Below are 23,989 nucleotides of genomic sequence, written 5' to 3'. Positions count from 1 at the left end.
ATTTTGGAAAAAGGATAAAAAAAATAACCAAAGTGAAAAGCGCCAAGTGGAATAAGAATTTTGCGATTTCTCATTGATTGACAGCTAACATCTGGCCGCAGCGGTTTTTTTTTTTTTGGACAAAAAAAGCCTTGCAGCAAAATTGGCATTTTTCCCCCAAAAAAAACAAGTAGAAACTTAGCCTACTGCTCTCACTGTCTGCTCATCAACCACTATCCTCCCCTCTCCTTGGGCATTTCATCCTGGCAGAAATCTATTCATTGAGAAGCTTTTCCCTAAACACATGGCTTCCCTCCAGGATCTTGTGCTGCAGAGACTTCACCTTAGGGGGCTCTCCGGCCTCTTGTTCCTGGACACTGACTTTGCTCGGTGTCTAGTAACATTTAGGCTCTCTCTAAGGCCCCGTTCACATTGCCGTCAGACTCTATTCGGAGTTCCATCAGCAACAACCAGAAGTTTAGCGGAGAAAAAAATTCCTGTAAAGTTACCGGACCACCGACAGATCCCATGTAAGTGAATGGTGGCCACCGGGACGGGATAGTAGCCGTTTGCATCTGACCTGTTTTAGGTCAGATATGAACAAGGCCTCAACCCCTACAGTTTTTTTTACCATCCAGTTATAGGTCACCCACCTGGCAGATTTCCAGGACCCATTGGTTACCGTGGACTCTCCAGGCCCCATGAGCCCCCATTGTTCCACATCCTGCCCCTCCACATGGCTGCTTCTGCACCTCTTTTTGTGCTCACCTTCCTTGCAGACTTATCATCCACATTAGGAGTTTTGTAGCTTCCGGTGCTGTTGACCCGACTAAATCTTCTGTTGGAGCTCTGGTCGGTAACTTTCCCTCTACACCCCCAGTAGCCTTTACCAGGAGGGGGAGGTCAGGGAGTCCATGCTGAGGCCTCTCCCAGGAAGCTGCTATATCTTCCTGGAGACACAGGTGAATAAATCAGCCTCTCCCCTCCTGGAAGTCTGGAGAACAAACACTGACACACCCAGTGACCCCACCCTCCTATCCTCCAGTCACCCCCAGATCTGCACCCGCTATTCTGCTGTTACTTCATATCTTATGCCCCAGTCACCTCAAGAGCTGCAGTCATTATTCTGGTGTTATATCTTAAATTATTATTATTGTTATCTTACTTTTTGATTAAAATATATACTAACAACCATTTTTTTAACCCCTTAAGGACCAAGGACGTACCGATACCTCCTTGGTCCTGCTCTCCTGATATAACGCAGGGTTACACAGTAACCCCGCGTCATATCACGGCGGGCCCGGCGTCATAGTGAAGCCGGGACCCGCCTCTAATAGCGCGCAGTGCCGATTGCGGCGCCGCGCGCTATTAACCCTTTAGCCGCGTGCTCAGAGCTGAGCCGCGCGGCTAAAAGTGAAAGTTGCCGGCTAGCTCAGTCGGGCTGTTCAGGATAGCCGCGGCTAATCGCGGCATCCCGAACAGCTGACAGGACAGCGGGAGGGCCCCTACCTGCCTCCTCGCTGTCCGATCGCCGAATGACTGCTCAGTGCCTGAGGTCCAGGCATGAGCAGTCATGCGGCAGAATCGTTGACCACTGGTTTCTTATGAGAAACCAGTGATCAATGATGAAGATCAGTGTGTGCAGTGTTATAGGTCCCTATGGGACCTATAACACTGCAAAAAAAGTGAAAAAAAAAAAAAAGTGAATGAATATCATTTAACCCCTCCCCTATTAAAAGTTTGAATCACCCCCCTTTTCCAATAAAAAAAAAAAAGTGTAAATAAAAATAAACCTATATGGTATCACCGCGTGCGGAAATGTCCGAATTATAAAAATATATCATTAACTTCTTAAGGACCCATGACGTATGCATACGTCTTGAGTCCCGGTCCTGCGATATAACGCGGGGTCACACGGTGACCCCGCATCATATCGCGGCGGGCCCAGCGTCATAGTGAAGCCGGGACCCGCCTCTAATAGCGCGCGGCACTGATCGCTGTGCCGCGCGCTCAAAGCTGAGCCGCGCGGCTAAAAACAAAAGTAAAAGTGCCCGGCTAGCTCAGGGAGCTGTTCGGGATCGCTGCGGTATAATCACGGCATCCCGAACAGCTGTAGCACAGGAGGAGGTCTTCTTACCTTCTCCTGTGCTGTCCGATCGCCGAATGAATGCTTCAAGCCCGAGATCCAGGCTTGAGCATTCAATCGCCGAAAACACTGATTGATCCATTCCTATGGAGATGGATCAATCAGTGTAAAAGATCAGTAAATGCAATGTTATAGCCCCTTATGGGAGCTATGATGTTGCATAAGAAAAGTGTAAAAAAAATCATTAACCCTTTCAATTATCCCTTCCCCTAATAAAAGTTTGAATCACCCGGCATTTCCAAAAATAAAAAAAACATTATGTAAATAATAATAAAAATAAACATATGTGGTATTGCCGCGTGCGGAAATGTCCGATTTATAAAAATATACCGCTTTTTAAACCGCTCGTTCAATGGCGTACGCGCAAAAAAATTCAAAAGTCCAAAATAGCGCATTTTTGATCACTTTTTATACCACTAAAAAGTGATCAAAAAGTCTGATCAGAACAAAAATGGTACTGCTAAAAACTTCAGATGACAGCGCAAAAAATGAGTCCTCAAAGCGCCCTGAACACAGAAAAATAAAAAAGTTATAGGGGTCAAAAGATGACCATTTTAAACGTATAAATTTTCCTGCATGTATTCATGATTTTTTTTTGGAAGTGATACAAATTCAAACCTATACAAGTAGGGTATCATTTTAACCGTATGGACCTACAGAAGATAAGGTATCATTTTTGACAAAAAATGTACTGCGTAAAAATAGAAGCCCCCAAAACTTACAAAATAGTGTTTTTTCATCAATTTTGTCGCACATTGATTTTTTTTTCCCGTTTCACCGTAGATTTTTGGGTAAAATGACTAATGTCATTACAAAGTAGAATTAGTGACGCAAAAATTAAGCCATTATATATAATTTTAGGTGAAAAGTTTTAAGAGTTATGATTTTTTAAAGTTAAGGAGGAAAAATTGAAAATGAAAAAAACGGAAAAAGCCCAGGTCCTTAAGGGGTTAATTAAACCGCTCGGTCAATGGCGTGCGCGCAAAAAAATTCAAAAGTCCAAATAGTGCATTTTTGGTCACTTTTTATATAATTTTAAAATGAATAAAAAGCGATCAATAAGTCCTATCAATGCAAAAATGGTACCGTTAAAAACTTCAGATCACGACACAAAAAATGAGCCCTCATACTGCCCCATACACGGAAAAATAAATAAGTTATAGGGGTCAGAAGATGACAATTTTAAACGTATACATTTTCCTGCATGTAGTTATGATTTTTTCCAGAAGTCCGACAAAATCAAACCTATATAAGTAGGGTATCATTTTAATCGTATGGACCTACAGAATAAAGATAAGGTGTCATTTTTACCGAAAAATTTACTACGTAGAAACGGAAGCCCCCAAAAGTTACAAAACGGTGTTTTTTTTTCCGTTTCACCGTAGATTTTTGGGCAAAATGACTGACGTCATTACAAAGTAGAATTGGTGGTGCAAAAAATACGCCATCATATGGATTTTTAGGTGCAAAATTGAAAGAGTTACAACTTTTAAAGGCAAGGAGCAAAAAACTAAAATGCAAAAACGGAAAAACCCCCGGTCCTTAACCCCTTAAGGACCAGGCCATTTTATACCTTAAGGACCGGAGCGTTTTTTGCAATTCTGACCACTGTCACTTTAAACATTAATAACTCTGGAATGCTTTTAGTTATCATTCTGATTCCGAGATTGTTTTTTCGTGACATATTCTACTTTAACTTAGTGGTAAAATTTTATGGTAACTTGCATCCTTTCTTGGTGAAAAATCCCAAAATTTGATGAAAAAAATGAAAATTTTGCATTTTTCTAACTTTGAAGCTCTCTGCTTGTAAGGAAAATGGATATTCAAAATATTTTTTTTTTGGGTTCACATATACAATATGTCTACTTTATGTTTGCATCATAAAATTTATGAGTTTTTACTTTTGGAAGACACCATAGGGCTTCAAAGTTCAGTAGCAATTTTGAAATTTTTCACAAAATTTTCAAACTCACTATTTTTCAGGGACCAGTTCAGTTTTGAAGTGGATTTGAAGGGTCTTCATATTAGAAATACCCCATAAAACACCCCATTATGAAAACTACACCCCCTAAAGTATTCAAAAAAACATTCAGTAAGTGTATTAACCCTTTAGGTGTTTCACAGGAATAGCAGCAAAGTGAAGGAGAAAATTCAAAATCTTCATTTTTTACACTCGCATGTTCTTGTAGACCCAATTTTTGAATTTTTGCAAGGGGTAAAAAGGAGAAAATTTTTACTTGTATTTGAAACCCAATTTCTCTCGAGTAAGCACATACCTCATATGTCTATGTTAATTGTTCGGCGGGCGCAGTAGAGGGCTCAGAAGGGAAGGAGCGACAAATGGTTTTTGGGGGGCATGCCGCATTTAGGAAGCCCCTATGGTGCCAGGACAGCAAAAAAAAAACACATGGCATACCATTTTGTAAACTAGACCCCTCAGGGAACGTAACAAGGGGTAAAGTGAACCTTAATACCCTACAGGTGATTCACGACTTTTGCATATGTAAAAAAAATATATATTTTTTTTTACCTAAAATGCTTGGTTTCCCAAAAATTTTACATTTTTAAAAAGGGTAATAGCAGAAAATACCCCCCAAAATTTGAAGCCCAATTTCTCCCGATACAGAAAACACCCCATATGGGGGTGAAAAGTGCTCTGCTGGCGCACTACAGGTCTCAGAAGAGAAGAGGTCACATTTGGCTTTTTGAAAGCAAATTTTGCTCTGGGGGCATGCTGCATTTAGGAAGCCCCTATGGTGCCAGAACAGCAAAAAAAAAACACATGGCATACCATTTTGGAAACTAGACCCCTCGGGGAACGTAACAAGGGGTAATGTGAACCTTAATACCCTACAGGTGTTTCACGACTTTTGCATATGTAAAAAAATATATATTTTTTTTACCTAAAATGCTTGGTTTCCCAAAATTTTTACAATTTTAAAAAGGGTAATAGCAGAAAATACCCCCCAAAATTTGAAGCCCAATTTCTCCCGATTCAGAAAACACCCCATATGGGTGTGAAAAGTGCTCTGCTGGCGCACTACAGGTCTCAGAAGAGAAGGAGTCACATTTGGCTTTTTGAAAGCGAATTTTGCTCTGGGGGCATGCCGCATTTAGGAAGCCCCTATGGTGCCAGGACAGCAAAAAAAAAACACATGGCATATTATTTTGGAAACTAGACCCCTCGGGGAACGTAACAAGGGGTAATTTGAACCTTAATACCCTACAGGTGTTTCACGACTTTTGCATATGTAAAAAAATATATATATTTTTTACCTAAAATGCTTGTTTTCCCAAAAATTTTACATTTTTTAAAAGGGTAATAGCAGAAAATACCCCCCAAAATTTGAAGCCCAATTTCTCCCGAGTACGGCGATACCCCATATGTGGCCCTAAACTGTTGCCTTGAAATACGACAGGGCTCCAAAGTGAGAGCGCCATGCGCATTTGAGGCCTAAATTAGGGACTTGCATAGGGGTGGACATAGGGGTATTCTACGCCAGTGATTCCCAAACAGGGGGCCTCCAGCTGTTGTAAAACTCCCAGCATGCCTGGACAGTCAACGGCTATCTGGCAATACTGGGAGTAGTTGTTTTGCAACAGCTGGAGGCTCCGTTTTGGAAACAGTGGCGTACCAGACGTTTTTCATTTTTATTGGGGAGGGGGGTTGTATAGGGGTATGTGTATATGTAGTGTTTTTTACTTTTTATTTTATTTTGTGTTAGTGTAGTGTAGTGTTTTTAGGGTACAGTCGCACGGGCGGGGGTTCACAGTAGTTTCTCGCTGGCAGTTTGAGCTACGGCAGAAAATTTGACGCAGCTCAAACTTGCAGCCGGATACTTACTGTAATCCTCCGCCCATGTGAGTGTACCCTGTACGTTCACATTGGGGGGGGGGGAACATCCAGCTGTTGCAAAACTACAACTCCCAGCATGTACGGTCTATCAGTGCATGCTGGGAGTTGTAGTTTTGCAACCGCTGGAGGCTCCGTTTTGGAAACAGTGGCGTACCAGACGTTTTTTATTTTTATTGGGGAGGGGGGCTGTGTAGGGGTATGTGTATATGTAGTGTTTTTTACTTTTTATTTTATTTTGTGGTAGTGTAGTGTAGTGTTTTTAGGGTACAGTCACACGGGCTGGGGGTTCACAGTAGTTTCTCGCTGGCAGTTTGAGCTGCGGCAGAAATTTTGCCGCACCTCAAACTTGCAGCCGGATACTAACTGTAATCCTCCGCCCATGTGAGTGTACCCTGTACGTTCACATTGGGGGGGGAACATCCAGCTGTTGCAAAACTACAACTCCCAGCATGTACGGTATATCAGTGCATGCTGGGAGTTGTAGTTTTGCAACAGCTGGAGGCACACTGGTTGTGAAACACCGAGTTTGGTAACAAACTCAGTGTTTTGCAACCAGTGTGCCTTCAGCTGTTGCAAAAGCTACAACCCCCAGCATGTACGGACAGCGGAAGGGCATGCTGGGTGTTGTAGTTATGCAACAGCTGGAGGCATACTACTTTGGCTGGGGATGCTGGGGATTGTAGTTATGCAACAGCTGGAGATACACTGGTTTACTACTTAACTCAGTGTGCCTTCAGCTGTTGCAAAACTACAACTCTCAGCAGTCACCGACAGCCAACGGGCATGCTGGGAGTTGTAGTTATGCAACCACCAGATGCACCACTACAACTCCCAGCATGCACTTTAGCTGATTGTGCAAGCTGGGAGTTGTAGTTACACAACAGCTGAAGGTACACTTTTCCATAGAAAGAATGTGCCTCCAGCTGTTGCAAAACTACAAGTCCCAGCATGCCCATAAGGGCATGCTGGGAGTTGTGGTGGTCTGCCTCCTGCTGTTGCATAACTACAGCTCCCAGCATGCCCTTTTTGCATGCTGGGAGCTGTTGCTAAGCAACAGCAGGAGGCTGTCACTCACCTCCAATGATCCTCGCTGCACCAGGTCAGTCCCTCGTCGTCTCCGCCGCGGCCGTCGCTCCTGGGGCCCCGATCCCAACAGGGGCGCCGGGGATCGGGGTCCCCAGCACCCGGGGTGCACGTCCCGCACCCGCTCACGTCCTCCGGAAGAGGGGCGGAGCGGGTTGCGGGAGTGACACCCGCAGCAGGCGCCCTGATTGGTCGGCCGGTAATCCGGCCGACGAATCAGGGCGATCGTGAGGTGGCACCAGTGCCACCTCACCCCTGCTGGCTCTGGCTGATCGGGGCCGTCTCTGACGGCCCCGATCAGCCAATAATTCCGGGTCATCGGGTCACTGGAGACCCGATTGACCCGGAATCCGCCGCAGATCGCTGGACTGAATTGTCCAGCGATCTGCGGCCATCGCCGACATGGGGGGTCATAATGACCCCCCTGGGCGATATGCCCCGATGCCTGCTGAACGATTTCAGCAGGCATCGGGGACCGGCTCCGCTCCAGATGGTTGCGGGGGGCCGGTAAAACACATGACGTTCTCATACGTCATGTGTCCTTAAGGACTCGGAAATGGAGACGTATGAGAACGTCATGTGTCCTTAAGGGGTTAAGGGGTTAAATAATGTTGAGAAGCAAGTAGCTCAAAATACAAATGGTGGGTGTGCGGCTGTGTTTCTCTATTTGTATTGTATGTAATATCTCGTACCCTAGTCACCTCCAGAGCTGCAGTCACTATTCTGCTGTTATATCTCATACCCCAGTCACCTCCAGAGCTGCAGTCACTATTCTGCTGTTATATCTCATACCCCAGTCACCTCCAGAGCTGCAGTCACTATTCTGCTGTTATATCTTATTCCCCAGTCACGTCCAGAGCTGCAGTTAGAGATGAGCGAACTTACAGTAAATTCGATTAGTCACAAACTTCTCGGCTCGGCAGTTGATGACTTATCCTGTGTAAATTAGTTCAGCCTCCAGGTGCTCTGGTGGGCTGGAAAAGGTGGATACAGTCCTAGGAAAGAGTCTCCTAGGACTGTATCCACCTTTTCCAGCCCACCGGAGCACCTGAAAGCTGAACTAATTTATGCAGGAAAAGCCATCAACTGCCGAGCCGAGAAGTTCGTGACGAATCGAATTTACTGTAAGTTCGCTCATCTCTAGCTGCAGTCACTATTCTGCTGTTATATCGTATTCCCCAGTCACGTCCAGAGCTGCAGTCACTATTCTGCGGTTAGGCTAGGTTTCCACTTTTTTTTTTTTACACCTAAAAAAAAAACCAGAAAAAACTCCAAAAAAACTGCTAACGCTTTTTCCTATGCATTGGTAGTTTTTCTGGCGTTTTTCCTCATGTGTGGAAACAGCCAAATTTGTCCCCTGAGGCAGTTTTCTCACTGTCATGTACCACTCTGTGGGTTGGATGCTGAGCGCCAGGTCCGCAGAGTGTAAGGAGATGAGGAGTGATGTACAGCATTACTACTCACCTCCCCCGGCCTTCTAGTATACAGGGGGGCATAGTGTACCCATGTATACTGTACAGGAGCCGGGAATCCTGTCAGACTGACAGGACTCCCTACTCCTGTAGCCCTTTTGGGCGGTATACACTATATACAGGTATCTATAGATAGCTGTATATATGGTGTATTCAGAAGAAGAGGTCCGCTTACCTCCCTCTGTCCCTGCTGGGTCCGTGTTGCTCTGCCCCTAGTGAGGAAGTCATTAGGGGCGGAGCTACAGACGGGAACTAGGCTGGTAAGGGTGTGAGGCACTGTTCACATTGTCCATTTTGTATTATGTGAACAGACCCTTCTGGCAGTGTCCTCCCAGACAGGGAGACTCCAGCTGCTGCTAAACTATAACTCCCAGCATGCCCAGACAGCCAAAGGCTGTCTGGGCATGCTGGAAGTTATAGTTTTGCAACAATTGAAGGCCCCCTGTTTGGGAAGACATTCCATTATGGGCGCTCTCCCCAGCGAAGAGCGCCAAAAACGTCCTAACTCATTTTTTGTGTTTCTTTTTTCTTCTCATTTCAGATCAGTGTATGCAGAGGATTACGGGGGATTCAGAGGACTACTGCGGATGAACTGGATTTTTTTCAAATTGAAATTTCAGGCTTAGTAGTGGAAGCTGTCTAACAGATGGAATCCATTACAAAGCCGGGGCTTAGCATTAGCCCCAAAAACAGCTAGCCCTAACCCCCAATTACTACCCCGATACCCACCGCCACAGGGGTGCCTGGAAGAGCCGATACCAACAGGCCCAGAGTGTCAAAAATGGTGCAACTGGGCCTAGGCGGTAACAGGCTGGTGTTATTTATGCTGGGGAGGGCCAGTAACAATGGTCCTCGCCCACCCTGGTAACGTCAGGCTGTTGCTGCTTGGTTGGTATCTGTCTGGGGAAAAAAATTTTTGACGCTCCGGGCCTGTTGGTACCGGCTCTTCCCAGCACCCCTGTGGCGGGGATACTGGGGTAATAATTGGGGGTTAGCGCTAGCTGTTTTACTAAGCCGGGCTTAGCGTTAGCCCCAAAAACAGTTAGCGCTATCCCCCAATTATTACCTTGGTATCCACCGTCACAGGGGTGCTGGGAAGAGCCGGTACCAACAGGCCTGAAGCGTCAAAAATGGCGCTCCTGGGCCTACGCGGTAACAGGCTGGCGTTATTTAAATAAAATTTAAAAAACACATCGGGTTCCCCGTATTTTTTTTTTTTCTAGCCAGATACCAACCAAGCAGTAATAGCCTGACGTTACCAGGGTGGGCGAGGACTATTGTTACTGGCCCTCCCCAGCCTAAATAACACCAGCCTTTCACCAGCCTCGGCCCAGGTGCACCATTTTTGACACTCCGGGCCTGTTGGTATCGGCTCTTCCAGGCACCCCTGTGGTGGTGGGTACGGGGGTAATAATTGGGGGTTAGCGCTAGCTGTTTTTGGGGCTAACGCTAAGCCCCGGCTAAGTAATGGATTAAAAACATGACACATTAGAAAAACTATTTTATAAAACACTCTCCCCCCCAGCCATTGTTAACCATTTTATTAAAAGGAAAAAAAATCCAGTTCATCCAAAGTAGTCCTCCGAATCTGCCATAATCCTCTGCATACACGGATCCTGAAACGAGAAAAAAGAAACACAAAAAATTAATTAGGACATTTTTGGCACTTTCCCAATGTTTTACCAAACAGGGAGCCTCCAATTGTTGCAAAACGACAACTCCCAGCATGCCCAGACAGCCTTTGGCTGTCTGGGCATGCTGGGAGTTGTAGTTTAGCAACAGCTGGAGTCTCCCTGTCTGGGAAGACACTGCCAGAAGGGTCTGTTCACATTTTACAAAATGGACAATGTGAACAGATAATCACACTCTTACGAGCCTGGCTCCCATCTGAAGCTTCGCCCCTACTGATGTCACCACTAGGGGGCAGAGCTACACTGACCCAGCCATCCCCCTGTATAATGTATAGATGCGGACGGCCGCTCTTCTATGGTCCCCTGCACTGAATATACATATATATATCTATATCTAAAACTCAACGTGTGTGTGTTTGTGTGTGTGTGTGTGTGTGTATTTTCCACAAAAACTTTCAAACGGCTAAAGATATTAACATGAAACTTGGCACACATGTTACTTATATGTCAGCAACAAACATAGGATAGGTGATTTAACCTTTACTCACCCCCATTTGCCAGGGTCTGGGTTTTTGTTTAAAGTCCCATACAAGTCAATAGGAAATATGTTACCGCATAACTTCCAAACGGCTGGAGATATTTCTATAATTCTTGGTCACGTGTTACTTATATGTCCACTTAAAATAAAGGATAGTTAATTTAACCCTTAACTACCCCCATTTGTGAGGGTCGGGGTTTTTGTTTAAAGTCCCATGCAAATCAATGGGAAATGTATGGATATGGACGGGATATGAAGTCAAAAGCTTCCTCTGTTGATTTTCCTCCACAACAAGGATGAGGAAGGAAAAACCGGGCAATGCCGGGTACTCAGCTAGTATATATTGTAAGGATTCCTCCTTGGGGATTAGCTCCGGGATCGTCCTGGACACTGCCACGGGACACGTTTCCACTCAATAAACCCGCAGACAATGGTTATTCATGCAAGCCTGGCACCTTGCCAGCTTTATTTAGACAGGTTGCAGGTAAAACCAAACATAACTCAGGAACAAACCAAAGTCCTAGACCGTCTGGTCACTGACTAAACATATCAGCATGCCCTGACTACGATCTGGTGAGCTACCCTCAGCCAGCATAAAACATGCGCCCCTGCAACCTGTTACTCACAGTTCACACCACTTCTTCACTTCTTGGACAGCTCACAGTTCGCTGTGTGTTTCCTCAACAGGGTCCGTGTGTCTCCCCCTACAGCGGCATGCTGTTACCCAGGGAGAGCCCCAACTATTCTGTTTCTTTTCCTTTTAAACACACTTTCCTTTCCTGATACCTCATTAATCAGGCCACAGGTGGAGCATTCAGCAGAGTTAGCAAGGGAAATACACCCTTTCCTTGCCACACTGCCACTATATATATATATATATATATATATATATATATATATATACACATACACACACACACACACATATATATATACACACACATATATATATATATATATATATATATATACACACACACACATATATATATATATATATATACACACACACACATATATATATATATATATATATATATATATATATATAAAATGTACACACACATATACATACTTACATATAGATACACACACACATACATACACACACACACATATACACACACACATATATATGTATGTGTGTATATATATATATATATATATATATACACACACATATATATATATATATATATATACACACATATATATGTATATATACACACACACGCACACATACAGTACAGACCAAAAGTTTGGACACACCTTCTCATTAAGAGTTTTTTTTTTTTTCATTTTCATTTTCATGACTATGAAAATTGTAGATTCTGGTTCAATAATTTTTATTGAAGAAATTTTATATTTCAAAATCCAACAAGTACAACAATCGTACTCACAACGGTACATAACAGAAAATAAACAGCGACAATGTCAGGGTTACAGAGAATAGAGACTGAGAAGAAAACCTTAGGTCTACAGTGATATCATGAATGCAGACATCATCACAGTCTGGACAGTTTGTCTAAATGTGTCAAACAGGCAGCTGAATAGATAAAATTTCCTAAACTCATTACCCATCAAGAGAGGACTGTAGAGGTGAGTGGTGGCATGTGAATGGAGTGTCGTTTTCAGGGCAGCGAGATATACATGGAAAAGAGCAGTCAGGAGAGAAGCAATCAGAAAAGAAGGGGGGGGTGGGTTAAGGGGCAAGAGGAAAGATAGAAGAGACATGGATATGTGAGAAGGAGAGTTATAGCAGGGAGGATGTAATGTAAGTCTGGGGAACATTTACACCCTCACTGTAGAGTGCGGGGAGGAGAGCCAAGGAGCCCATCTATACTGAAATTTAGCAAAGGAGCCTTGACCCAAAGCTATGATCTTTTCATACATACATGTGTTATTTAATTTTTGAATGACTTCTACTATGATGAAATCTTGGCTGTGATGCAGACAATGCACATCAAATCTCGAAACCCAACAGGGATAGATTGGATGTTTAAGAAGAGCAGTGCTAGGTGAGGGGACCACGGGAGTCTCATATGAAGCAGATCCTCCAATAAAACCTTACACGAGGTCCAGTATGGGACAATTAGTGAACATTCCCACAGTATGTGCATCAGGGAGCCCTTCTGACCACAGTTACGCCAGCACAAGCGAATCGATTTCGGGTATATGAGAGCTAATCGTTCTGGGATGTAGTACCATTGCAGTGTAGTATTAGATATAGATTCTATGTGCGATACGCACTGAAAGGCCTTGTGGGCGGCTTCGAATGCCTTCCTCCATGACTGATCCGAAAAGGATTCCCCCAGGGACTTCTCCCAGGATCGGAAGGGGTGTGATCTATGGAATTTGTCTGTGCGTAGAAATGTAGAGTATATGAACGTCAAACCCTTGAGGTTGCTGTTTAAGAAGGCTAGTGTGGCCTTATGGGGATAGATCCCAGTGGGGGACAATTTGGAGAGGTAGTGCCTAACCTGAAGATATTTATGGAAATCTGTTTTAGGTATCGAATATTTTAAACTGAAGTCTTGAAATTTCAGAAGATTTCCTTTGTCATACAGCTGGTTAGCTTGGGTAACACCTCTGTCAGTCCAAGTGCGTAGATCTAAGTTAGGGATTGAGGCTTGGATGTATGTAATGGAGAGAGAGGAGTGGTCAACCAGAGTGGAAGAGGCAGCAGATTTTAGGTATCGGGTCCAAGCCTCATATGAGTCTTTAACTATGGAGTTAGCGAGAAGGATTGGGGAGGTGTTATTCCAAAAAGGAAGCCATAACATGTCCCTAATATGAAAAGTTGAGACCATAGAGTGTTCAATGTGGACTCAAGGCATATCCATGGTTCCCTTCCTCCAACCCCGCAGGGAACCAACTAATGTAGCTATATAGTACCCTTTGATGTCCGGTACTCCGAGACCCCCCACCCCTCTGGACTTGGTGAGAATGGATCGCGCCAATCTGGGCCGCCTACCTGCCCAAACAAATGTAGACAGTAACGCTTGTGCCGCCAGAAAGAGTTTGGGACTGATATAGGCAGGGTCCTAAATAGGTATAAAAAACGAGGGAGAATCAACAAAAGTGGCCACTCTCCCTACCCAAGAAATGTCAAATTTGGCCAGTCTATCAATTTAGTCGGAAATGGATTTTAAAAAGGGTTCATAATTACTCTGATAGAGCAGTTTGTGCGGGAAGGCTAATTTAATGCCCAAATATGTAAGGTCTGAGGCTCTCCATTCAAAGGGGTATTGCTGATGCAGAAATGGGACAATCTCGTCTTTTAAATAAATGGGAAGGGCCTGTGTTTTAGAGGCGTTCAGATGGTAAAATGAGAGCTCCCCAAAGTTTGCTATAACTTTAAGGACGGCAGGTGTAGAGATGACGGGTTTGGTGAGGGTCAGAATAATATCATCAGCATAGAGAGATATCATATGTGATCTGCCCCCCACCTCTACACTACTGATTCTTGAGTCCTCCCGGAGGGCACAGGCAAGTGGTTCTAGGCATAGAATAAAAATAAGGGGGGAGAGAGGACACCCCTGCCTTGTGCCGTTGGTGATATTGAGCGATTGTGATAAAGTGCCATTGGCAAAGACTCTTGCTGTAGGGCACGTATACAACGAGGAGATGGCTCGAAAAATTGGTCCGTCAAATAACCAGGTGTTGTAGGACCGAGAAGGCGTAAGACCAGAGGAGCCGATCGAACGCCTTCTTGGCATCCAATGCTAGGACCAAGGCAGGGGTGTGTGTCGTTTCTAGATGATGAAAAACATTTATGAGCCGTCTCGTGTTATCCGAGGCTTGACGGCCAGGGACAAACCCCTGATTGGTCAGCTTGCAGGAGGATTGCAATGGAACCCAGGGCAATCTGTCAATTAGTACAGGTACTACTACTCCCATCATGGAACAGTGTGTTCCATGCTGGGAGTAGTAGTACTACCTAAAACGATTTAAATAAAGTGAAACACACACACTACATTTTTATTATTGTCGGCTACATTTTTAGTGCCCTATCCGCCCACATAAATTGATCCCTGTTTAAAAATAAAAATTGTCATATAATAAGAAAAAGTTTGTTAAAAACAATTTTTTTCCATCACTACTGTATTTTTTTTATTCCTTTTTTTATGGTATCCTACGAAATTTTTATAAAAAAAGGTATCTCCATCACTTTTTTGTCCAAAAAAAGATTAAAAACCGCCTGCAAAAACGCCAGTTAAAACCCACATGGCTTTTTTTTGGTGTTTTTTTCACTCCCACAGACTTTTATGGGAGGAAAACGCCAAGATTTTCCCGAAAAAACGCCAAAGTCAACATGAGGTTACAAAAAAAGAAGATTGTAGCAGCACTCTTGGTCAAAAAATGGAGGCTCTTAGCGCACTTTTTGATCAAAACGTGTCCCCCCATCCACTATGCGTAGGTGGCCTCATTTCGGATGGGACCCTAATAGGGATCGACCGATTATCGTTTTTTCCGATATTATCGGCCGATATTCACGATTTTTCACATTATCGGTATCAGCAATTACCTTGCCGATTTGCCGATAATGAATATCGGTATAAGTTATCAGCTATCGGCCTCAAAAGTTCACATATTATCGGTATCGGCCCTAAAAAATCAATATCGGTCGATCCCTAGACCCTAGCACACATTCTGAGTCTAACACTCACCTCTGCTGGGCATATACCCTCTGACTGGGTGACATGCTAGATCCATTATCAATTTTAAATAAAATATCTCCTGTGAAAAAGGGGAGGGGTGCACGGCTACAGAGGGTGCCATTCTCTCTAGGTTGCACAAAAAAAAACAAAAAGAAAAATTGCCAGGACAACTACCTAATACACGGGTGCATGCTGCTGTGCCAAATACAGAGTATACAAAAAAAGAAGTTTGCAGCAGCACTCTTGGTCAAAAATGTTTTGGCTCTTAGCGCACTTTTTGACCAAAACATGTCCCCCCATCCACCAGGTGGTTTTTGTATAGTCTGTATTTGCCACAGCAGCATGCACCTGTGTATTAGATAGTTATGCTGGCTATTTTTCTTTTAGTTTTTTTTGTTTTTTTGCTCAACAAGAGGTTGTTTTTGAAAAACTGCTAAGGAGCCCAAAATAGCAGAAAAACGCCAAACGGATTAAAAAAACGCCAAACTGAAAAACACCAAGTGGATATGGCATTTTGCAGTTCCCTATTGACTTGCAGCTAACATCTGGCTGCAGCGTTTTTTAATTTAAAAAAAAAGCCATGAGGCAGAATGGGCGTTTTTATTGGTGTTTTTGCCCCGAAAAATCAAGTGGGAACCTAGCCATATATTATATCTCATACCCCAGTCACCTCCAGAGCTGCAGTCTCTATTCTGCTGTTATATTATATCTTACACCCCAGTCACCTCCAGAGCTGCAGTCTCTATTCTACTGTTATAATATAACATCAGAATAGAGACTGCAGCTCTGGAGGTGACTGGGATATAAGATATAATATAACAGCAGAATAGAGACTGCAGCTCTGGAGGTGACTGGGGTGTAAGATATAATATAACAGCAGAATAGAGACTGCAGCTCTGGAGGTGACTTGGATATAAGATATAATATATCTTACAACCCATTCACCTCCAGAGCTGCAGTCTCTATTCTGCTGTTATATTATATCTTATATCCCAGTCACCTCCAGAGCTGCAGTCTCTATTCTGCTGTTATATTATATCTTATATCCCAGTCACCTCCAGAGCTGCAGTTACTATTCTGCTGTTATATCTTACACCCCAGTCACCTCCAGAGCTGCAGTCTCTATTCTGCTGTTATATTATATCCTTTATCCCAGTCACCTCCAGAGCTGCAGCCTCTATTCTGCTGTTATATTATATCTTATATCCCAGTCACCTCCAGAGCTGCAGTCTCTATTCTGCTGTTATATTATATCTTATATCCCAGTCACCTTCAGAACTTTAGACAAAATTGAACTGTAACATCATGTCATAAACCCCAGTCGCCTCCATTGCTGCACTCACTATTCTGCTATTATATTATATATTATATCCCAGTCCGCTCCAGATCTGCACCCACTATTCTGCTGTTATATCTTATACCCCAGTCACCTCCGGAGCTGCAGTTACTATTCTGCTGTTATATTATATCTTATACTACAGTCACCTCCAGAGCTGCAGTTAATATTCTGCTGTTTTAGTATATCTTATCCCTTATTCACCTCCAGAGCTGCAGTTGCTATTCTACTGTAACATCATGTCATATCCTTCAGTCACCTCCATAGCTTCACTCACTATTCTGCTGTTATATCTTATACCCCAGTCACCTCCAGAGCTGCAGTTACTCTTCTACTGTAACATCATGTCATATCCTCCAGTAACCTTCAGAGCTGCAGTTACTATTCTGCTGTTATATTATGTCTTATACCCCAGCAACCTTCAAAGCTGCCATCACTATTCTGCTGTTATATTACAAGTTTTACCCAGGTCCCTCCAGAGCTGCAGTCACTATTCTGCTATTATATTGTAGCTTATGCCCCAGTCACCTCCAGAGCTGTAGTCACTATTCTAGGGTTACATCATGTCTTATTCTCCAGAGGTGCACTCACTATTCTGCAGGTATATTATAGCTTATACCTCTGAAACCTCCAGAGCTGCACTCACTATTCTGTTGTTATATTAAATCTTAAACCCCAGTCACCTTCTGGGCTGTAGTGACTATTCTACTGTTACATTTGGGGAGATTTATCAAAACCTGTCCAGAGGAAAAGTTGCTGAGTTGCCCATAGCAACCAATCAGATCGCTTCTTTCATTTTTGAAAAGGCCTCTGGAAAATGAAAGAAGCGATCTGATTGGTTGCTATGGGCAACTCAGCAACTTTTCCTCTGGACAGGTTTTGATAAATCTCCCCCATTGTGTCTTATTCTCCAGTCACTTCCCACGCTAAGGCTCCTTTTACACTATGAGCATTCATCCGTTATCAAACGTCCGTTTTCTGTGTAAAAACGGATGAAATAACGTAAATATTCATCCGTTAAGACCAGTTATAACATCCCTCATGTATGGCCGTAACACCTCTGCCTACAGACTCCCACAGCCGGGACTACTACTACTCCCATCATGGAACAGACTTCTTTCTATGATTGGAGTAGTAGTTCCCCTGGCTGCGGGAGTGTGCCGGTGGCTGGGGAGGCTACATTAGTGTTTGTACTACTACCCCCATTATGGAACAGAGTCTGTTCCATGATGGGGGTTGTAGTACAGGGGCTGAGGGATTGATCGCACCGGGTTTCACTTCTGAGACCCGATGCGATCCGAAGCTATTAAGCAGGGGAGCAGGAGGCAAGCTCCGCAACCCTGCGATGTATGGTGTGTTTTAACTTTCATTTTTTAATCCCCCGCGGGGAGCCCTGAATGGCCGGTACCGAGGAGCCATTCAGGGCTCTCAGCGGGAGATTTAAAAATTAACATTGTGAGTAGCAGGGGGCCATATCTATATTAAAAGTGCTATGGGGGCAAGATATATATATAGCGCTGCAGGTGGGGAGGCAGGCATATAGCCTATATATCTAGCCCCCCCCAGCACATTTATAATATGCCCCCTGCAGCGCATTAATAAAGATATAGCACCCACCAGTGCATTTTTACATATATACCCCCCGCCGCGCATTAATAAATATATACCTCCTGCCAGCGCATGTATGATGTGCCCCCCATAGCGCATGTATAATGTACCCTCGCAGCGCAGCCATCTATATACATATGTCACCGCAGCGCTATATGTGAAAAGCATTCTAGCAGCAGCATCTGCCAGCCCTATGCTGCTGATAGAAATACTTTTCATTCATAGCGCATTGTCGGCATATGTATATAGATGAGCTGTGGGGGGCACATAACGCTATATTTCTGCCCCGCCAGCACATCTATATACATATACCCCTGCAGCGCTATGAATGAAAAGTATTTCTATTATAGCACCTCATAGTGCCAGCAGCCGTCTGCTGGCACTATGCGCTGCTAATAGAAATACTTTTCATTCATAGCGCTGCAGGGGTATATGAAAATAGATGCACTGTGGGGGGTAGATAACGTAATATGTCTGCCCCCAAGCGCATCTATATACATATGCAGCCGCAGGCCGGCCGATGTTGCTGCTAGAATGCTTTTCACATATAGTGCTGCGGTGACATATGTATATAGATGGGCAATGCTAGAAGAAACAGATCGGCCAGTGCCGCTCCCGACACATATCTTAGCTTCACATATTTCAACAGCAGCAGGATGCATTGACGAGCCCACTGTAGATTAATCTTCCCGTGCTCGACGCCTTACGAAAAAGCAGTTCATGCAAGGCAATCAAGATAGAAATAGAGGGAGCACTCACTGCGCAGAGGAGCCCACGAGCAGAAATGGTGAACAGCTGCTATCGCACTGATCAAGCAGTGCTTCGTCTGAGCAACCCCTTCCGTCACCTGAGCGCATGTAAATACACCTTCCTTGCTCACGTCACTGAAAGGGGCGTTACACTTCAGTGAAACAACAGTGAATTAAAAACATATCTAAATAGATGGCTGCGCTGCGAGGGTACATGATACTTTTGCTCCTGGGGGCACATTATACATGCGCTGCGGGGGGGGGGGGGGGTATATATTTATTAATGCGCTGGCGGGGGGTATATATGTATAAATGCGCTGGAGGGGGGTATAAATGCGTTGGCGGGGGTCATATCTGTATAAAGTGTACTGCGCAAAAAGGACAGGTACGCTTTAAGGGCTTTAAAGGGGTACTCCACCCATAGACATCTTATCCCCTATTCAAAGAATGCTGCTGCTGTGACCCCCCCACGATCTCTGCTGTGGCACCCCAAACATCCGGTGCACAAAGCGAACTTCACTCCGTGCCGGATGACTCGCAATGCGGGGTGGAGGCATGTGGCGTCACATCCCTCTCGTGAAGTCATGGCCACGCCCCCTCAATGCAGGTTTATGGGAGGGGGCATGATGGCCATCACGACCTCTCCCATAGACTTGCACTGAGGGGGCGTGGCCGCGACGTCACGAGCGGGGCGCAACCGTGATATAACGAGCCTCCGGCGCTGCACCCGATGCTCTAAACGAACTCCGGGTACAGCAGGGAGATCAGACATCTTATCACCTAACCTTTGGGTAGGGAATAAGATGTCTAGGAGCAGAGTACCCCTTTAAAGTCTTTACTTAAAGGGGTATTTACCTGATGTTATGTAACCAGACTTATTTGAAAGATTTATTTAACTTTTGATTTTGTGTATTGCAGGTGTAAGTGGCTTATTTTTTAAACTAAAATTCAAAATGTAAGTATTTTTTGTTATATTTTATATTAATGTTACTACTAACAGTCATAATTTTAAAATTATCTTCAGTGTTTAAGGGGTTATCCTGCTATTTAAAAGGAATCCCTATCTCTAGAACTTGTCCGACTCTCCCTGCGAAACGCTCTGGCGTCCACCTTTCGAGGCGGCCCGCAAAGCCAATCACCGGCTGCAACGGTATCCCGCCTCTGTTGGTGATTGGCTGAGTGGGCCGACATCTCAGAAGGTGGGGGATGGAGGGTTCAGTAGAGTCCTGTGACTAGGTGACACATTTTTAATAGCTGAATAACACCTCTAAATGTGTTTTATACAAAGGCCCCGGACCCCGTTGACCTGCCCCATTTGTTATAAGACAAAAAAGACCCTAAAAAAGCATCTACGAAAAAAATGCATGAAGAACCGGAGTGATGAGGAAATCAAGGCAACATTTGCTGAAGCCAAAAGCAATCTGGCTAAAGTTGCGGCCAAGGGTCTCGCTATCAAATTCAATGAGGTTGCCGAACTGGTGTGCGGTAAAAAGTGCCAGAAAAATGTCATTAAGTTACTTAGTGACCGTGGATTTATGATCTACAACAGTCCTCTTGTCACAAGGTTTGTATTGTCATATGGTCTTTTCAATTTAATTAAAATAATACAATTGTTTAAATTGGATTAAACTAATTTTTTTTTATCCCAAGCAACGGTAAAAAACACAAAAAGAAACGAAGGAAAGGAAAAAAATGTGGACAACCGACCAAAGAGAATCCTGGGTGTGAACATCTAAGGTGGGAAACATTTGGGGCCTTGTGTATAATGATCCCCCCCCCCCTTTTTTTCCTTTTCACAATACATTTTTATTTACTCTATTATATTCATAAATGGGGTTTCAGGAGTCCTTTAACTTTGGTACATACCGTATATACTCGAGTATAAGCCGAGTTTTTCAGCACGATTTTTCGTGCTGAAAACACCCCCCTCGGCTTATACTCGAGTGAACTCCCCCACCCGCAGTGGTCTTCAACCTGCGGACTTCCAGAGGTTTCAAAACTACAACTCCCAGCAAGCCAGGGCAGCCATCGGCTGTCCGGGCTTGCTGGGAGTTGTAGTTTTGAAACCTCCGGAGGTCCGCAGGTTGAAGACCACTGCGGCCTTCAACATCATCCAGCCCCCTCTCACCCCCTTTAGTTCTGAGTACTCACCTCCGCTCGGCGCTGGTCCGGTCCTGCAGGGCTGTCCGGTAAGGAGGTGGTTCGGTGAGGAGGTGGTCCGGGCTGCTATCTTCACCGGGGAGGCCTCTTCTAAGCGCTTCGGGCCCGGCCTCAGAATAGTCACGTTGCCTTGACAACGACGCAGATGCGTCGTTGTCTAGGCAACGGCTCTATTCCGGGCCGGAAGCGCGGAGAAGAGGCGCCCCCGGTGAAGATAGCAGCCCGGACCACCTCCTCACCGGACCACCTCCTTACCGGACAGCCCTGCAGGACCGGACCAGCGCCGAGCGGAGGTGAGTACTCAGAACTAAAGGGGGTGAGAGGGGGCTGGATGATGTTGAAGGCCGCAGTGGTCTTCAACCTGCGGACCTCCGGAGGTTTCAAAACTACAACTCCCAGCAAGCCCGGACAGCCGATGGCTGCCCGGGCTTGCTGGGAGTTGTAGTTTTGAAACCTCTGGAGGTCCGCATGTTGAAGGCCGCAGTGGTCTTCAACCTGCCGACCTCCGGAGGTTTCAAAACTACAACTCCCAGCAAGCCCGGACAGCCGATGGCTGCCCGGGCTTGCTGGGAGTTGTAGTTTTGAAACCTCTGGAGGTCCGCAGGTTGAAGACCACTGAGGGCGAATGATGAGAAGAGGATGATGAAGGGGGGGGGGGGGGTGTGGGGATGATGAAGGGGGGTGGGGATGATGAAGGGGGGGGGTGTGGGATGATTACAAGGGGATGATGAAGGGGGGATGTGTGGGATGATAAGGGGATGTGTGGGATGATGACAAGGGGATGATGAAGGGGGGATGTGTGGGATGATAAGGGGATGTGTGGGATGATGATAAGGGGATGATGAAGGGGGGATGTGTGGGATGATGACAAGGGGATGATGAAGGGGGGATGTGTGGGATAAGGGGATGTGTGGGATGATGACAAGGGGATGATGAAGGGGGGATGTGTGGGATAAGGGGACGTGTGGGATGATGACAAGGGGATGATGAAGGGGGGATGTGTGGGATGATGACAAGGGGATGATGAAGGGGGGATGTGTGGGATGATAAGGGGATGTGTGGGATGATGACAAGGGGATGATGAAGGGGGGATGTGTGGGATGATGACAAGGGGATGATGAGGATGTTAATGACGGGTCTGGATGATGACAGGGGGGGGATGAGGTATTTCCCACCCTAGGCTTATACTCGAGTCAATAACTTTTCCTGGGATTTTGGGTTGAAATTAGGGGTCTCGGCTTATACTCGGGTCGGCTTATACTCGAGTATATACGGTAAGAAATGTGCCAAAGTACACCAAAGTTTTTAACCCCTTAAGGACACAGGGATTTTTTATTGTTACTTTTCTTCATTTATGGAAAATGTGCCTCCAGCTCCTCCAGCATGAGCAAGTAAACCTACTAATAAAACATAACTTTTATTGTGGTTATTTAATATTCCATGGACAACAACAAAAATAAGTGAGATAAAAAAAAAAAAAAAAAAAAACACTAATGCGTTTCAAGCTAATGACAGCTCTTAGTCATGAGGCAAAGAGTGAATGGCTAAGTGCCTAATTTATATACTCACACATATGAGAAATGTCCTAGTAAATGTCTGGCCAGGTGATGTCGGTAGTCTCCACAAAAAGCCATAAAACACGGACCGGAGTAAGCAAAGAGAAAAGGAAAACAAGGATCTCCGGACACATTAGGGACAGGCTTGTAAAAAGATGCAATAAACGCGGTGATGTGTACAAATACAAGGTAGCAACAGATGAACATACAAAATGCACATAATATGTCAGGTAGTATAGTATCTGCAATATAGTAAAGCTCCAATAATTAAAGATTCAAAAGATTAACCCCTTAAGGACTGAGCCCTTTTTCACCTTAAAGATGCAGCCCATTTTTGCAATTATGACCACTATCACTTTATGTATTAATAACTCTGGGATGCTTTTACCGATTATTCTGACACCGAGATTGTATTTTCATGACATATTCTACTTGAACACAGTGGTAAATTTTCATCGTTACTTGCATCCTTTCTTGGTGAAAAATCCCCAAATTTCATGAAAATCACTACCGTATTTATCGGCGTATAACACGCATTTTTTAGGCTAAAATTTTTAGCCTAAAGTCTATGTGCGTGTTATACGCCGATAAGCCGCTGCAGTTCAATGATTTTTAAATCAATGAACTGCAGCGGCTTTTGCAGGTGCAGAGACCTGCCATCGCTGCCGCCGCTTCTCTCCCCCTGCTATCGGCGCCGCTACCCCTTCTCCACCCCTGGCTATCGGTGCCGCTGCCCCTTCTCTCCCCCTGGCTATCGGTGCCGCTGCCCCATTGCCAGCACCGATAGCCAGGGGGAGAGAAGCTGCGCCGTCAATGGGGCAGCGGCGCCGACAGACAGGGGGAGAGAAGGGGCAGCGGCACCGATAGCCAGGGGGGGGTGAAGGGGTAGCGGCGCCGACAGCAGGGGGAGAGAAGCGGCGGCAGCAGGGCTCTAGACCCCAGGAAAGGAAGGGGGAGAGAAGCGGGCAACGACGGCCTCTCTCCCCCTGCCTTTCCTGGGGGCTTCTGCGGGGTCAGAAACAGTGTATCGTGGTATACACACACATGCACCCTCATTTTACCAAGGATATTTGGGTAAAAACATTTTGGGTAAAAACTCTGCAAAATCCCAATGGTGCTTCTTCTCTTCTGAGCATTGTAGTGCGCCAACAGAGCAATTTACATCCACATATGGGCTATGTTCTTACTCAGAAGAAATGAGGCTACAAATTTTG

General features: G+C 44.9%; 1 protein-coding gene and 1 long non-coding RNA gene across 4 annotated transcripts in view; one reads left to right on the top strand and one right to left on the bottom strand.

Annotated features, from left to right (window-relative positions):
- The window catches only part of LOC130301099 (uncharacterized), a 95,355-nt gene that overhangs the window by 5,898 nt on the left and 65,468 nt on the right, over positions 1-23,989 (top strand). For all 3 annotated transcript variants that reach the window (XM_056551596.1, XM_056551595.1, XM_056551597.1), the window contains exons 2-4: positions 19,978-20,014; positions 20,348-20,623; positions 20,710-20,796. In XM_056551596.1, the coding sequence (XP_056407571.1) occupies positions 20,013-20,014; positions 20,348-20,623; positions 20,710-20,796 (365 nt within the window). In that variant the 5' untranslated portion in view covers positions 19,978-20,012. The remainder of the gene's footprint in view (positions 1-19,977; positions 20,015-20,347; positions 20,624-20,709; positions 20,797-23,989) is intronic.
- The window catches only part of LOC130301103 (uncharacterized), a 90,441-nt gene that overhangs the window by 49,937 nt on the left and 16,515 nt on the right, over positions 1-23,989 (bottom strand). The window lies entirely within an intron of this gene.

This window comes from Hyla sarda, unplaced genomic scaffold, assembly GCF_029499605.1.
Source record: "Hyla sarda isolate aHylSar1 unplaced genomic scaffold, aHylSar1.hap1 scaffold_111, whole genome shotgun sequence".
Taxonomy (NCBI): Eukaryota; Metazoa; Chordata; class Amphibia; order Anura; family Hylidae; genus Hyla; species Hyla sarda.
The sequence above is the reverse complement of the archived record's forward strand: the minus strand, read 5'-3'. Positions and strand labels throughout refer to the sequence as shown.